General features: G+C 60.9%; 1 protein-coding gene across 5 annotated transcripts in view; it reads left to right on the forward strand.

The window, feature by feature from the left end:
- Positions 1–16295, forward strand: part of COL27A1 (collagen type XXVII alpha 1 chain) — a 135109-nt gene that overhangs the window by 60307 nt on the left and 58507 nt on the right. For all 5 annotated transcript variants that reach the window (XR_012038508.1, XM_072842498.1, XM_072842493.1 and 2 more), the window contains 8 exons: positions 56–100; positions 6655–6708; positions 7402–7446; positions 10771–10824; positions 11962–12015; positions 12620–12673; positions 15509–15562; positions 15720–15773. Coding sequence is in view for 4 of the 5 variants with exons in the window: in XM_072842498.1 (XP_072698599.1) it covers positions 56–100; positions 6655–6708; positions 7402–7446; positions 10771–10824; positions 11962–12015; positions 12620–12673; positions 15509–15562; positions 15720–15773 (414 nt within the window). In the remaining variant the exon portion in view is untranslated. The remainder of the gene's footprint in view (positions 1–55; positions 101–6654; positions 6709–7401; positions 7447–10770; positions 10825–11961; positions 12016–12619; positions 12674–15508; positions 15563–15719; positions 15774–16295) is intronic.

Here is a 16295-nt window from a genome sequence, read left to right on the forward strand (position 1 = left end):
AGTGGCTGGAGGGGAGACAGGGCAAGTAACCCCTTTGGTCTCTTTCTATTTGCAGGGAGAACTGGGCCTGCCAGGGCCCCGAGGAGTGCCCGGCCTCATTGTAAGTACCCAGATGCCTGGTTGGCGGGGGCAAGAGGCAGGGTGTGGGGGGTAAGCAACAAGCCCTGATGGGGAAAGGTCCTCTCATCAAACCCCAGGAGGAGCTGGGGAGCAGGAACTATCAGTCTGGCCAGGAAGCAGAGGGAGGAAAGCCCTGCCGCGGGTCCTCAGGTAGATGGCTCACCCTCTCTGAGCCCTTTCCTGCATAGTTCAGTGACTCTGGAGCCAGACCACCTGCCACATCCTGACTGTGTGGCCTGCGTGGAGTCACCCTCTCTGAGCCTTAGTTCCTCATCTGTAAGATGGCGATGATCATTGACTACTCTGGCGGTGGGAGGGGGCGTTGTGAGGAGTAACCGAGGCCTTACGCGGACTGTCCTTGGCACCGGGCCCAGCATTTACTAAGTGTGCAATCAGAGGAAAATATCGTTGTGTTCATCACTGCGATTACCCCCTGATACTCCTGGGAGTGAGGCCCGTGGATGGGGAGGTGGGAGTCAGGCCGACCTCTGACCCCACAGGTTGGGGTAGGCCGAGTGGAGTGGTTCCAGCAGCCAAAGCCAGGGCCTCGTGCTGGGCCCTCGCAGTAGGACCTTGACCCTGGGTCAAGCTGCCAAGAGCCCGTTGAGAGGTCCAGGCCCGGGAAATGACTCTAAGAGCTTTCCCAAGGGTCTCATTCCCCCTTTGCTCTGTCCTCTGGTCACTCCTCAGGGGTTTGAGTCCGGGGGGGCCCCAGAGGGACAGAAGTAGACCATTCCCTTGTTGGACAAATGGGCTGCCAGCGTTGGCTACTCCAGCAACTGTGCCAAGAATTTTTGCTCAGTGGGAGGCTGGAGAAGGCCCCGGGGGAGTTCAGGGACCCCGTTGTTCAGGGGAAGCCAGTCCTGATTAGAGGGCCCCAGGGGCAGCATGCTCCCACCCAGGTGGGTGAGTGCAGAACCTGGGCAGGATAGGGGTGGAGGCAGAGGGTCCCTAGCCTCGCCTCCTCCTGCTTCTGTGCTCTTCAGCCACGGCTCACTTCCCAGGGCCCCAGGGCGCCCCCTCCATAAGATGAGATCCCTCTTATTAGGACCACAGATGCCCACGGTCTGGCGCTGTCCCTGGGACCAGGTCATGTGGGTTTGGGGTCCTAGCTCTGCCACTTGTTGAATTCGGGTTCTGAGCAAATTTCTTAACTTCCCTGTGTCTCACTTTCTTCATCTACAAAATGGGGATGACATGAGTACCCAAGTTAGACTTCTGGTGTGAAGATTTAAAGAAGCTAGCACATATAAAGTGCTCTGTGCACAGTGAGGACTCGAGAGGTGCTAGTTGTAATAAGAATAGTTATTGTTAGTTCACACATAGGCGCACACACACGTGTTATGCGTGGTAGCAGGCCTCTAGATCACTGTGTGGAGAAAGATTTCAAACTCACGTTGGAACTAGTGGGAAGGAGGGGGTGTGATTGACAAGCAACATAAGCGACATCTCCTTGACTTGGGACAGGGAAATGTCCACCCATGAGGCGGGCATCCGTCATCCCCGCTGTCCATTCAGCAGGACTTTGCTGGGCATCTTCTTTGGCCCGGGGCACTGAGCTAGTGCTTTGGAAAAGGAGTATCCACACGAGAGTTAGAGAACCCCAGCTTAGGAGGACCCCAAAGTCTGGCCGTCCCGCCTCCTCTAAGCTCACGGGGACGCCTTCTGGAACATCCTGGTCACGTGGTGATTACACTCCAGCTTGAGCGGCCTGGTGTTGGGTGCTCTTTCCCGTGGGAGCCCGGGCCATTCTGCAGAGCGCTCGCTGTGGGTGTCTTTCCTGCCCACTGAGCCCCCGTCATTCCCCTGCCCCTGGGGAGGCTCTTCGAGAGATAAAGATGCCTGTCCTCTGTCCTTGCTGGGCTCCTTCTTCAGGCTAAATGCTCTCGGTTCCCACAGCTCCCCTGAAGGGAGCCAGCTCTCCTGGCTTTCATCGTCGGCACGTGCTTCTCCTCCTCATTGTCCTGGTGTCCCCTATATGGGTCCCGAGAGGAGCAAGAATATCATTTGGCCAAATGAATGCAGGCTCTGGAGCCTCAGGCCCTGCCCGTGGCCCTCCTGACTCCTTCCGAGGCTCTTTCCCACCTAACCTCCCCTTTGCTTTCCACAGGGAGGGTTGGCAGATAAAATACAACACGCCCAGTGAAATTTGAATTTCGGCTGCAATATTTAGAACACATTTATACTAGAATAGCATTCGGTGTTTGTCTGACATTTGGATTTAGCTGGGCGAATTGTATTTTCGTTTGCTCAGCCTGGCAGCCCTAGCCACGGGCTCTCTGAGGGGAATCCCATTTGGCAGATAGGGAAACTGGGCCCCCCCTCCCCGCCCCCGGTCAAGATCATCCACAAGGCAGGGGAAGATGGAGACATGCTGGACAGGCACGCCTTCTGCCTCCTAATCCAGGCCGCTCCTCCGTGTATCCCGTTTCTGAATGGCCAGAGTTGGGGTGTCCCTGCATTCCTCAGACCGTGTGCCCCCTCATAATGTCCAAATTGCTGACCTACCCCTCCTCAAGGTTCCCTCTTGGCCTGTGTCTTTCTCTGCCATTTCAGCCTCACTTCCCCTGTTATAAAATTCCCTCTGCTGTGTGATGGTGGTGGTGGTGCTAGAGTCACAGGCACAGACCTGACCCTGCCAAATCACCGCTGCTCCCCGGACTAGTGCCCTCTCTCACCCAGGGACCCCCGCCCGCCCTGGATTTTTGGAAACAGCAGCTTCTGTGCCCCGGGAGTGGGGGCGGGGGTGCCGGATGGAGAATAGTGGCCTCCCCCGAGAGTTGGAGAGGAAAGGAATTTTCTAACCAGGAGTTAAAGGGGGAAGAGGGATCATGAGTCACCTCTGGTTTTCCAGAGGATGTGGGTTTTTAGCTGAGCAAATGGGAATTCCACATATTGATAATCATTTTAGTGGAGATTCAGGTTGATTCAGTGCCTTCTGGCTGGTCAGCTGAAGCAGTGTGCATGCAGACGGAAGCTGAAACATCCCCTGTCACCCTCCCTACAGGCCTCCCCCCCCCCCCATAGGTCCTTGCAGGCGGGAAGAAGGGTGTGAGGAGGCAGACCAACATTTATGGGGCATCTGTCTGTTTTGTGTGTGCTTCACGTGCATTAGATGGGGGTGGGCAGGAGGCCTTGAGATCCCTGCGGGGGGCGGCGGCCCCGTCACCCAGCTAGGGAGGCTGGGGCCCGAGATCACCAGCCAGGACTTGCAGCCCAGGTCGGTGTGACCCGGATGCCACTATGCTGCCGCTGGCCCCCTGCAGCCTCCGAGGGGAGACCGCCTCAGAACGGCCCCCTTTGAGTAACTGAAACCCTTTGGCTGGCCCTCAAGAAAAGTGTGCCTGATTCCTGCATCTGCCGAACAAAGAAGGTTTGTCTTTTTGATTTGGAGTGACACAGAGGGAGTTTTGGCTCTTCCGTGGGTCTAATGAGACCCAAAGAATATGTGGTCTGGCCAAAATCCAGCACATGGGGCACAGTGGACGGGCCCACCATATTGTCGGTCCGTGATTATCTGGCTTTGTTTCCTCGTGATAAAGCAGGCTCAGGAGCCTCCCTCGCTGACACTTAGCAAAGCCTCGTGTGCCAGGCCTGGTGCTAAGTGTTTAATGATCATAGCAAGCCTCTGAGGGTAGGAAGTGGGGTTACCATCGTACACTTCAGGGAACAGAGGCACAGAGAGGCTGAGACACCTGCTCGAGGTCACACAGCGAAGCGCTGGACCAGCAGGGCCGGTGTCCATCACCCACTCAGCTCTGTGCGACTTCTGGAGACAGCAGATGAGTAAGTGTGGACCGGACAGCGCCAGGGGATGTTCTGTGTGAGCGATGGTGCTTTTATTAAGACCACAGCGCCCAGGTCCCTGTCCCCAAGCTACCGAGCCCCATCAGTTTCTGAAAGAGGCCTTGTTGCCTTCAAAGACAGTTCTAGGACCATGGATTCCTCCCTAGAGGGTTCATAAATGTGAGCGTCATTTGCACCCGGTGGTTAAGCCACTTTGGGAGGCGGGGGGCAGGCGGTGGCCCCCTGGGCACACACAGAAATGGTCGCCCCGTGTGGCAAAGGCTGCAGGACCTGACACAGGGCCCTGAAGTGGCCCGTGGGGTCAGGGCAGGGATCCTGGCGCTCCGGCCGAAGGGTGAGGGCGCTTTAACAACAGGAGCCCAGAGCAGAATGTTCTGGGTACGGAAGCGGGTGGCCCAGGTGTCGGAGCTGCAGAGGAGCAGCAGGGCAGGGAGGTAGGACAGCTGTGAAGAGAGGTGGGAGCCCCGCCTCCCGGTGTCCTTTCAGGGGCCCCCGGCAGCCCACCTGGACACCTGCGGCGTGTGCTGGTCCAGCTGAGCTCGCGCCACTTTCTGAATCAAGCGTGACCTCCCGCGCCGTCGCTTGTGAGTGGCAGCCACGAGGAGAGGCATCCCAGGGCCCCGGATTGGAGTACGCGGGGCCGGCCAGCCAGCCAGACCTGGGCTCCGGGCCTGCCCCGTCCCCCGACTGTTGCCTAGTCTAGAGTGAGTGACGCTCTCCGTGCGCCTCGGGGTCCTCATCCGTGAGATGGGGTCGCCGCGAAGGGCCGGCAGCCCGGGCCGGCGTCAGCTCGGACCTTGACGTCGGAGCGCGGCGTCCACTCGCAGCAGGAGTCCCGTGGACGGTGGCCGGCCTGCCTGCTTGTGTTTTGGTGAGGTCAGCGAGACGAAGGGCAGGATGTGTAGCCGGCGTCCGGGAGCTTAGGCACGGGGGGCCCCGGGGCCCGGTGCAGGCCGCGACTCGTCGTTTTTTTCTTGTGAGGACGTGACCCGCTGTGTGTCGCCCGGCCAGGCTGCCCACACGGGGTCTAGCCCAGAGCTGTGGTGCTCTGCGGGCTGTACTGGGCGGGGAGGCGGGAGTGGCCTAGAAGTTTCTCTGTTTCTCCCCCGAGTGCTCCTAGAGCCCGGCCCTGGGGTCCTGCCAGCAGGGGAAGCTGTGCCTTGAGCAAGCCGCCGCCCTCTCCCCCGTGCGCCCGCAGCCGAGCCCCTTGCCCCGTGGGGTTGGGCCCGTGCAAGTCCTTGGAGGGGCCACCGGGGCGGCCAGTGTGGTGCTGCTGCGGCTCCCCAGGGCCCCGGGGCCGGGTACCACCTTGGGGCCTGCAGCGGGAGGGAGGAGCCCGTGTTCCTGCAGCGGCGGACCGGTCGCCTGCCCACGCCCGGGCCCGGCTGGAGCCTACTCGGCTTATCGCGTACCACGGGGAACCCTGGGCAGGCCAGCCCGGCCCCCTTCAGCCCGGGAAACAGAGGGAGAGACAGGCCGAGCACGGCCTAGGGAAGTGCGCTTCTCTGGAGGGCTGGCTTTTCCTCGGACCCTGGCCTCTTCACTCCCCTCTCTCCCTCCTCTCCCGAGGCGACTTCAGAATTGCCTGGAAGGTCTGGAGATGGACAGCCGGGTGGGTGGGGTGTGAATCCCAGCTCCTCCCAGTCCTAACGCTATGGAGCCTCGGGTCCCCCATCTGTAAAATGGGGTTGGTAGTAGGGTGGCTCTCCAAGGGCTGCTGTGAGGAGTCCTTGGGTCGAGGCAGGTGAGGTGCTTCGCTCCCTGCCTGGCGGACAGTGTAGTTCGTGTCGTCTCCTCACCTGTAGAGGCCGTGCTTCCTTCACCAGAAGATTACATGATGGAGCTGAAAGCGCCACTGCTTGGCAGAGGTTCAGCTAGAGGGTTCGGTTTGACCTAATCAGGTGGGGGATTCCCGAGGTCCAGAGAGGACAGGTGTTTTGCTCAAGGTCACACGGCCCGTTGCTGGTGGCGGGTCGGGCAGGGATGTGATGGAGACATCTCAGGGCAGTCCCCGCAGGACACCCCGGCTGTGGCTGTTCCCCTAGTGCTGCAGAGCACTTGCCAGGGGCCCCTGCGGAGCCTGGCGCAGGGATGCGGGAAACCGGGGCCCAGGGAGGTCAGGGGCGTTGCTTGAGCACCCATAGCCGCCAGACACGTTGACAAGTCCCAACAGATGGAAAAGGGAGAGGAGAGAGCATTTTTAGGGGGCGTGGGCTTAACGTTATGGCTGCGGCTGGGGGCAGCGGCGGTGGGGGTGACAGGAGGTGAGGACCCGAGAGGGGAAGAGAGGGTGGGCTTGTGCGGACAGGATCCAGCCACCCCATCTGTCAGCCAGGGTTTCCCACCTCAGCACGATGGGGCATTTCGAGGCTGTGTTGTGTGGGGCCTTCACCCATTGGTGCCAGTAGAGCCCCTTCAGCTGGAACAGCCCTAAATGCCTCCGGACCGTGCCAAGCACTTCGTACCTGTAGGTCAGTTCTTCCTGAAACAAGTCTAGGAGGTACATTGCACTGGTCCCCCTTTTAGATGGGGAAACTGAGGCATGGAGCCGTGAGCCTCCCTGAATCCTGCACGTGGTGAGCGAGCCGCAGAGACCAGGTGGTCTGACAAAGCCAGTGGGGTTGTGTCCTCAGAAGCCCAGGCGAGGGGATGTTGGGAATCATCCCTCCCAGGCCAGACGCCCGGGAGCCACCTCCTCACCGTGCCCTCTTCTCTTTCTCTTGGCAGGGCGACATGGGAGCACTGGGTCCGATTGGCTATCCAGGACCCAAGGGCGTGAAGGTAAACCAGAGCCATCCCTTAATCGGGGTCTGCTCCCAGCCAGGCACCCCCTGACCCACCGCAACCCAGAGGGAAGGGTGCCTGGGCACAGTGCTGGGGGAGGGGAGGTCGGGGGTTCACGGGGTGCTGGGTGGAAGCTGGCAGGTCGGGAGCGAACCAGTCATCATCTGTATGTCGTTTATGGCTGACGTGTCCTTGCACAGCAGTCCTTGTGCTGAGCTTGAGTCTCCTGTGGGGCCAGATGTCGAGGCACTGAAAGGTCAACGGGGGGCATCACCTGGGGCATAGAAACTGTACCGGCACACAGTGGACTTGGTGCGTCCCTGGGTGGGCTGGGCGTGCAGGAAAGAGTGGCCTGCACTGCTCAGACCTCATTCCGGGAACGATCCCGTTTGGCCAACATGCGGGTGACGATGCACGAGGCTCCCATCTGTCCCCCTCGGCCCCCTTCTCCCCTGGATTCGTTCAGAGTGCTGTGGTTCATGAGTCAGCGGCCCCCTCTCGTGCTCCTTCACTCCACGTCATGGCCCTCCGAGCTGGGGGTCATGGCCCCTTCACAGATGGGAAAACTGAGCGCTGGGTGGGGCGCCCAGCACTGGTGGACACAGCAAGCCGGTGGGTGCCAGGCAGGGCGCTGGGCTTCTGCGGCTTGGAGCCCCCCTCTCATCGCAGGATCTGGCCTTTGTCTTGCAGGGACTGATGGGGAACGTGGGGCAGCCCGGACTGAAAGGTGATAAGGTGATCTGAATACTCCCTTGTTGCACTGTGTTTTATCTGCATGCGAACCAGCCCCACCTGCACCCGCACCCGCACCCGCACCCCCACCCGCACGGCGACCTCACTGTGGCTGCTGCTCTCTCGCCAGGTCCACTCCCCTGCACTCTCCTGCCTCCCCTCTGGCCCCCCTATATCTGTATTCCCCAGCTTCTTCCTTGTAACTCAGGTGGAGCTCAGGCAGGTGCAGATCTGAGGCAGGTAGAGCATGGGGGGCTGTGGAGGCACAGGTCGGGGTGGGCCGGGGGGCAAGGCCCGGCTCTGAATTCGGAGAGCAAAGCTGAGGCCAGTGTCTGGACTTGGCGGCCAAGGCCAGAGTGGGTGTGCGTAGGTGGGGGAGTTACTGAGATGACAGGCCCCGGGGCAGGTATGGTGTGGGGGCCAGAGACCTCTCCAGCCACAGGAGGAAATGAATCCACATAAGCCGCCCCAGTTAGAACTGGGAACCCGACCCCAGGGAGCACGTGGTCTGAGTGTGCAACAGAAAAGCTGGCACAGGCCTCTGAGCCCCTGACCCGCTTTCTTCCCAGTTGCCATGGGGAGGCCACCCGTGCCACGTGTCCTCCACACAGTCCTCCTGCTGCACTCACCCAGTGCCAAACCACATTTGGACGTGGGGGTCGGGGGACCCCGGGGCCCAGAGCGGGGTGGCGCAGGGCAGCCCCTGGCCTGGTCGTGCAGCATCTAAGGGATGGCGACGCTGGGGTGGAGGGGCTGGGGGCCGTGCTCCCTGTGCTCTGCCCCTTGCTCTCCTCCTGCCCTCCCCTCTCAGCCTCTCCGTGAAGCAGGCACCCCAAAGGGGGTGTGGGAGGGCTTTGGGGCCGGGTCCAAGTTTCCACGAGTCTGAGCAGATGAGTTCTGCTCCCGTGGGCGGGATCCTCCTGCACCTGCCTTCAGACCAGCTCCGCTCCTCATAAACCTGAGAGACGGGAGCAGGTGTATCAGGGCTGGGCACGGTGTGGGGGCCCCGTGGGAATTGTCCCGGCCAGCCGCCGAGCCTCCGTGGGCCTCCGTGGGCCTCCGTGAGCTAGGGAGCTGGCCCGGCACCTCGGCGAGGAGTGTCAGGTGGCGAACCCAGGCACGTGTCTCCGGAGACCTCGGCCACGGCGCAGAACTAGGGCAGAAGGGCAGGGCTGACGAGGCCCTTGGGGGTCACCGCCGCCCGTGCCTGCATTTGCAGCCGGGGCAGTAGCCCCAGAGAGTTGGAAGAGATGCATCAAAGGCAACTCAGCCCTCAGACTCTTAGGAACGGGGAGAAGGGGGGGCCGAAACGGGCACACCCAGAGTGTCCTGGCCGCCCCATCCCTAGGTAGCCAGGGGTGCACCGCTTTCTCCGTTTCCACCTCTTCCACCTCCTAACTGTCCTGGCCCGGGGCCCCCCGGCTGCGGCCCCCCTCGGGCTCCCGTGCTCCCCCTCCGGCCCTGCCCTGCTGCCTGCTAAGCCCCCTCTTCTGTGGCCTTCCCCTTGAGATGCAGGGGCCTCCTGTCCGGGGTAGGGGGTGGGGGGGCTCCCGCACAGCTACCTGTTTGCTCTGGGGTTTTGAGGCATCAGCGCTCTGGAAATGTTGAGGTCACGGACAAGGGAGAAAGGAAGTGGGGGAGCTTTTTATAGGCCCCTGTGCAGAGCTGGCCTCCCGCTCGCTTGGTCCTTCAGGAACATGGAAATAAACGTGTTACATGGAACTCGGCTGGCTTGCTGACTGCTGGTGCCTGGCTCGTTTTGAGATGTGAAAGCTCCGGAAAAAAAAAAAAAAAGAAGTGGAGGAAATTGTTTTCCTGCCCATAGTTTTCAAGAACATCAAATAAGTCTTGGGGGTTGAAAAGAAAAGGAAGAAGGAAAGAAAAAGGACTTTCTTTTCTCACCCCTTTGGCTGGGGAGGGGTCTTCACGTTGCTGAGAGCGGGTGAGGGTGTGAGGGGCCCCTCCGCCCCCACCCCACCCCCCGGCCGGCCCTCCCCTGGGATGACGGAGCCATCCCTTCATGTTCCCCAGTCGTCCTGCCCAGAATCCCAGATTTTCCATGACCCGGCCTGGCCCCGGTCCCACTTACAACCACTTGGCTCTGTCTTCCTGCGTGGAGGCGCATTCTGGAACCGAGACTCCAGCTCCAGCCTGAATCCATTGTCCTGATTTCTTAGGTGTCTTTTTAAACCCTTTTTTTTTTTTTTAATCCCCTCTGCTCCTCCTTTGGGCATTTAAAACACACACACACACACACACACACACACCAAAAAGAAACTTCCTTGGCTCCCAAACCTCTGGGATATTTTACAGATTTTTCCAGATTGGAAAAACCAAAGTACTTTTTTTTTTTTTTAAAAAAAAGGCTATTTATTTATTAATTTTAATTCTGGCTTTTGTTTTACTGAAGAAGTTCTTGTGCTGGCTCCTGGCCTTAGCTGCACGATGTGTGTTCTCTAAGAGTCTCCCTTCCTCCAGGGTTTTATCCCCATTCTTCCAACTGCTCCCCGGGCTGTGAGTGTTTGCCGAGTGCAGGGCTGGGGTGCTGTGGGGGAATATCCAGCCTGGCAAGCCGGAGATAACGAGGGCTGCGTGATGGGACTCGGGCCGGGAGAGGAAGCATCTTCCCGTGTGGTTCTCCCACCCGAAGAGACCCCTGATGGCCAGGATCTGTGTCATTTAGGAAAGCAACGCCCAGAACTAACTCGAGACCCGTTTGCTCACTGTTTGCACATAGTGTTAGCCACCAGGGCTTAGCGGATGACCAGTGGCGAATTACAAGTAGCCCCCGCTGCCGGCTTGCATAGAGGCTCCCACAGAGGGAAGAAGCGAAGGCTCCCAGCCTGGTGGTGAAAAATGTCAAGCAACGGATGCAAACACTCCGAACCCCCTGTGATGGGGGTGGGGGTGGGGGTGGGGGTGGGCGTTGAGAGGGTGGCGCTGCACAGCCGGCACCTGCCCCCGTGTGACACGAAGCTGATGGTGAAGACCTGGAAGGATCAGAAAACAGTCCTTTTGATCTGCAACTGCCAGTTCTCCGGGAAAGGCCAGGCAGCGCGGCTGCCGTTAGCGGTGTGCTCAGCCACCCGAGCAACGCCAGGCGGGTGTGCGGCGAGGCCGGCTCCGTGCCCCCCAGGGCCTGCCTGCCCCAGCCCGGCTTCCCTGCTGGGGGGCCCTGCCCTTTGCTCTCACAGAGCTGCTGCTGGTCCGATCCAGTCTGGGAACGGCCTCAGCAAAGCCGTCCCTTGCCGGTGGGTCTGCGAGTGGGGAGGCTTCTGGAACCCGCCGTGGTCTCCATTGTAACGTTCTTTGCTGGTGTGCATTTAGGGTGAACAAGGGGTTCCAGGTGTGTCAGGAGACCCTGGATTCCAAGGAGACAAGGTAATTGCAGCAGATTCCCCCACCCACCCCTCGCCCTGCTGTTCTCTGGCCCCAGCTTCCTTCTCAGGGTCCCTCGTGGGCCAGGATCCCCCCGTCCCCCGTGCCCCCGGCCGCCGCAGATGCTTTCACACAGCCCTGTCTTCTCCAGCCTCGGCCCCCGTCTGCGTCCCTCCCCCGGCGTTTACAACAGCCTCCTGACTTACTGCCAAGCCCCCGGCCTCTTCTTTCCGTCTGTCTTCCTCACAAGGCTCTGCCCTGTGCTCACAGACCCCCCGCGGCTCCCTACGGCTCCTCACCCCAGCACCCAGCACCCAGCGAGCGAGCCCCTCGGCCCCATTCCTGCCCTTACGGCCCTGTGCTCCGCTGACGGGCCCTCTGCACAGGCTCCCCGTTCCCTCCACCTGCTTGGACAGGGGCCACTTGCCTCTCTGTGTGCCCCGAGCCGCACGTCTGTCCGCCACTGGGGCAGCACCTGGTTGATGGGGGCTTGTGCTCAGTCCCGTGCCCGACAGCCAGCTCCCTAAGGGTAGTGCCCCAGCCTGGCCTGACAAAGCTCAGCCCAGAGTCCTGCACAGAACAGTGAACATTTAGGACATGTCTGAGTGAGCGAGGCAGTAAGCGGCCCTACTGACTGATGGATGGACCGAGGCCGGCTCCTCTTTGCCTGTGTCCGGCACCATGTGGCCACATCTGGCCCTCACCCAGCTGGTCAACAAGGCCCAGATGTTGGCCAGCTCTCCCTCTTCCTCTTCCCTCCCTCCTGGCTGGCCTGTCCTGACCCAGCCTTGGTGTCTCCGGCTCGTGAGCCATGTGGACCAGGCTGCTTCCCCGGCTGGGCCCCAGTCTCTGGACTTCCCCAGGCCTGCAGGGCACGGGGTGCCTGCTTGGAGCCCCGGGATCCCAGGGTCCAGGACAACTAGGTGAGGACAGGGCCTGCTGTTTCCCCTTTGCCTCCCTGAGGCCCAGGCCACGGGGGTGCCCAGCTGGAGCTTACAGGCAGGAAGAGTGGGGGGGGGCTCAGTCTCCCCCAGAGGTGGGTGTTCTCGAGGCCTTGGGCGGGCAAGGATGACTGCGCAGCTGTTGGCCTGGCCGTTTCTGGGCCTTGCTAACCCCTAGCCTGCTCTTGGTCTTTTCCAGGGGAGCCAGGGATTGCCAGGGTTCCCAGGCGCACGGGGGAAGCCGGGGCCTCTGGTAAGTACCTTGTGCTCTGATACCCCCAAGCTTCACAGTCTCCAAGCAGCCGTGAGATGTGGTCAGGGACCCTGTCCTGTCCCCAGACCTCATTTCCTCCTGCAGCAGCCCCGAGGGACCAGCAGAGCAGGGTAGGAATGACAGTCACCCATCTCACAGAGGAGGACACTGAGCCCCAGAGGGACAGGACTCACCCAGCGTCATAGATAGGCCTCCGTCCCTGTCAGAGTCCTGGGGAGAATCAGAATCCGGGGCTTCCAAAGCCTTGACAACAGCAGTAGCGTTCATGACATGTATTTCTTGAATGTTCCAATGTATTGGATCCTTCCCATCCCATCCTCCTTTGAAGGCTGCCAACCACCCAAGGGCTAGAGAATTATCGTTCCCATCCTACAGACGGGGAAACTGTGCTTCCACATGATGAAGTGTCTTCCCCAGTGGGGTGTGGACGGTACCTCCTGGTTATGGAGGCCGGTTTCCTTCAGAGGCTCCTGAGCTTTTCCAGCCCCACCCCAGAGCGGGGGGGGGGGGGCTAACGCAAAGGATGGAGGAAGGTGGGCCCTCACTTACCCTGGCCTCCCCTGCCATCTCTTCTCTTCCCCAGGGCAAAGTTGGAGACAAGGGACCCCTGGGGTTTCCTGGGCCTCCTGGACCCGAGGTATGTGAGGCTGTATTTCTGCGTCTGGCTACGGTCGGGACTAGGTGTCGTCCTTGGGAATCCGAGACCCAGAGAGGGGGAGCGGGGTGTCCTTCCCTGAGAGCGCACAGCAAACGGGAGATGGGGCTGGGGAGAGAAATTCTGAGATCAGACATCTTCCTTTTTCTGCCCGCTATGCCCCCAGCGGCTTTCCATGGCAGCGGGACAGAAGCTGGCCCCGGAGACCCTCCCTAGCGTTGTGGTCGCCTTTAGAGTTTCCAGAAAAAACATCAGGGGAGCCCTCTGAACTCGGGCCTGTGCCCTGAGCGGGAGCTCCTGTTTCTCTAAGCCCGAGCCCTGGAACGTTTCCAAACACCCACACTCCGCCCACAATCCCCCCCACACAGCGGAAAACGTTCAGGGCTCAGGGTTGGGAGGAATGGGGAGCAAGAAGCAGATGTGAAAACTCCCGTGTTTGGATGGAGAATGAGAACTCCCGAAGGATGACTGGGCAACTCCTATAACCCGCCTGCGGGGTCCTGATGCGCGTGAGCATTAGCACAGGTCGGCGTGCACCAGCTAGCTTTCGCGTGTCACTCACGGCGCGGGGGCCGCCGGTGGAGCCCTTCCACCCGCCGCTCCAGCGGGGACCGTCTTTGGAGCATAGGGTGGTCCGTGCCAGGGCTGCCACCTGCCGGGATCCTCAGCACCCGGGCTCTCTTGGGGGGAGGTGTCTAGGCCGACCCCAGCCAGCCCCCACCGTGCGCACACACACACACACACCTTCCCATCTTCCCCAAGATCTCAGAGATGAAAGTCTCGCTCTGCCGCGTTCTCCAAACTCTTCCAAAGATCGTTCCTGGTGTTGCCCCGAGAAGATGAGGGATGGTTTCCTGAAGGCTCTGACTTTGCGCCGTGTTGACTTTGGCCGTGACACAGTCCCATCTTGAGAGAGTGGAGCTGGCCCCTATCCCTCCCCTGGCCACTGCGGAGGAAGGCTCTGACAGTCCGGCTCTCCCGCAGTCTGACCGCCTCCCGTTGCTCAGGCTCCACCTCGGGGCAGCAGGCCGCACAGCGTCCTCGGACGAGAGCGCGTGGAAAGGCCACCCACGCATGCCCGGGAGGTACTACTGCCACCGGGTTACAGATAGGGAGACTGAGTCACGGGGTAGAGAAGCGACTTCCACGGGGTCGCTGCTACTTGCACAAAGAAGCTCTGCTTTGGTTGTCTCCTGGGTCCCTGCGTGGATCCCGTCCTTGTGTTCTGTTTGGATTGGCGACCTCGGAGTCCTGCCCGGCTGGAGACAGAGGCTGAGGAGCATGTCAGCGCCTTCCTGGGTCTCTGCTCCTTCCGACCCCGTGCCTGGGGCCGGGGTCAGGGTTGGAGGGGGCATGGCTCTGGCTTTGCAGCCTTCTGGATACAGATTTTTATTGTGCACATAGCAGGTGCCAGGTGCTGAGCTAAGCCCTTTGCTTGCCTTTTTTTTTTAAGATTTTATTTATTTATTCATGAGAGACCGACAGAGGCAGATACACAGACAGAGGGAGAAGCAGGTTCCCTGTGGGGGGCCCGATGTGGGACTCGATCCCAGGACCCCAGGATCACAACCTGAGCCAAAGGCAGACGCTCAACTGCTGGGCCACCCAGGTGCCCCTCTTTGCTTGTCTTATTCCCTTGGAGCCTCAGAACAGACCTGTAAGGTGACGTCGTTGTCACCGTTTTCTAGACGAGCAAGCCAAGGCCCAGAGATGCTCCAGAACCTGCCGGGGTCATGCGGTGCGTTGGTGACAGGACAGGACTTTGAGCCTCTCGGTGTGAAGAAACATATGTGGGAGCTTGGGCATTCGGTGATAGCTCAGAGTTCAGACCCATTCTTGCCTTGGCCAGTAAGAAGGGTGAGAGGATGTTAGAGCGGGAGTTTAATGGGAGTCACCCAAAGATCAGAGGAAGGGAAAGAGCTACATACAGAGGCGACGCAGGAGGAGGCATTCCGGTCTCCGGGACTCACGTAAGGAGATTTTGGTTTCTAGCTGTCAGGAAACTAAGAGAGTAGAGGGGCTGCCTGAGAAGTGCCTGTGATGTTAGGATGAATCAGCAGAGGTATTACACCTCAAACAAGGAAGGGGATAGTCCTGTGCTGGCCTCTGCTGGTCTGTTCGCACCCAGAGGAGCTTGGGCACCCTAGTGATGGCCAACAATGGGCGCCGACCGACTAGAGGTTGGCAAAACGGAGGGGCCCCAGCGTGAAGTCACTGAAGGGCCAGCAAAGGGCAGGCCTCTGGGGGAGGGGATAAGTGTCCTCCGAATTATGCAAAGACCACTGTGGAAAGAAGGACCCCCTCCCCGCCACCCCCGTCCCGAGCTTTGTGCAGCTTTGTGCAGTCCTACGGGGGTGGCAGGAGGTTGTCAAGGGGAAGGGGCAGGGTTCTGCTCGGTGTCGGGAAGAAGCCTCCCCTGCACAGCCGTCCATCGGGAACAGGCTTGGTGTGGGAGCAGCGAGGCCTCGTTGGTGGTGCGGGGCCGAGTCCAACACGCCCGGCCCGGATGCAGGGGGCACCTCAGCTCCGGAGACGAGGGGACTTGGGAGCTTCTAGGTCACACAACCTGGAGGGGGCTGCGCGCTTGGTCCGGTGCTCGGCACTTCCTTGCATTGTCTCGTTTCATCTCAGCAGCTCTCTGGGATGTGCGGACTCTCGCCCAGATCCCTGTTCTAGAATAGGACTGCGGCATCCAGGTGGTTAACTGGCCTGCCCAGGGTCCCGTCCCATGCAGGAAGGGACGGAAACCCCGGGTCGGTCTCCCTCCAAGCACTTCCCTTCACCCATGGCTGACCCCTGCTCTCTGCTTCCCCTCAGGGATTCCCCGGAGACATTGGCCCCCCTGGGGACAACGGCCCAGAAGGCATGAAGGTGAGTCCCTGCGCAGGGCCGTCGAAGCGAACTGCTGTGCGGAAGCCACAGGCCTCCAAGGCTGGCGACCTGACGTGGGATTGCTGGGGGCCTTGCCAGCCTCTGATGGACACGGAGGTGCCGCCTCTGAGACCGCTCTTTGTTCCCTTCTCACCAGGGTAAGCCTGGAGCTCGAGGCCTGCCGGGACCCCGTGGGCAGCTGGGGCCCGAGGTGAGACCGTCTGGCCCTGTCCCCGCCCGTCCCCTGCAGCCCTATCTGCTCTGGCCTGGGTCCTGGAGGCCTGAGCCGGGGGCCGGGTCCCTTCAGCCAGGACACCACCCTGGGCTGCCTCAGGCTCGCTCTCCCGCTCATCCCTTACAGCCCTAGCCCGTCACCTTGCCACGGTCTTTCTCTGGCCTGGCCTGGCTGGCGGGCGACCTTCCGCCTCTGTAGGGCCCCCACCGCCCGGGGGTCTCCCCCAGGAGGCCACTGCCCCTGCTCCTGCCAGCAGCACAGTTCCCAGAGGTCGGAGGGGAGGCCCTGGGCCTCAGGGGGGGACACCGCGTTGGGTACCACGGTTAGCGGCCGCAGGGTCGGGCTTCGGATCCTCGTCAGCTTGAGCCCAAAGCCTGTGGCATAGACCCTGTGCTGTTAACTCCGTGCTCCGGGAGCTGCCGGGCGGGGAAGTGGTGGTGGGGGGGGCATCCCAGAGAATGACGGGACTTGCAGAGCTAGCAAGCGGCAGAGTGGAGA

The sequence above is a fragment of the Canis lupus genome, chromosome 10, assembly GCF_048164855.1.
Source record: "Canis lupus baileyi chromosome 10, mCanLup2.hap1, whole genome shotgun sequence".
Classification (NCBI taxonomy): Eukaryota; Metazoa; Chordata; class Mammalia; order Carnivora; family Canidae; genus Canis; species Canis lupus.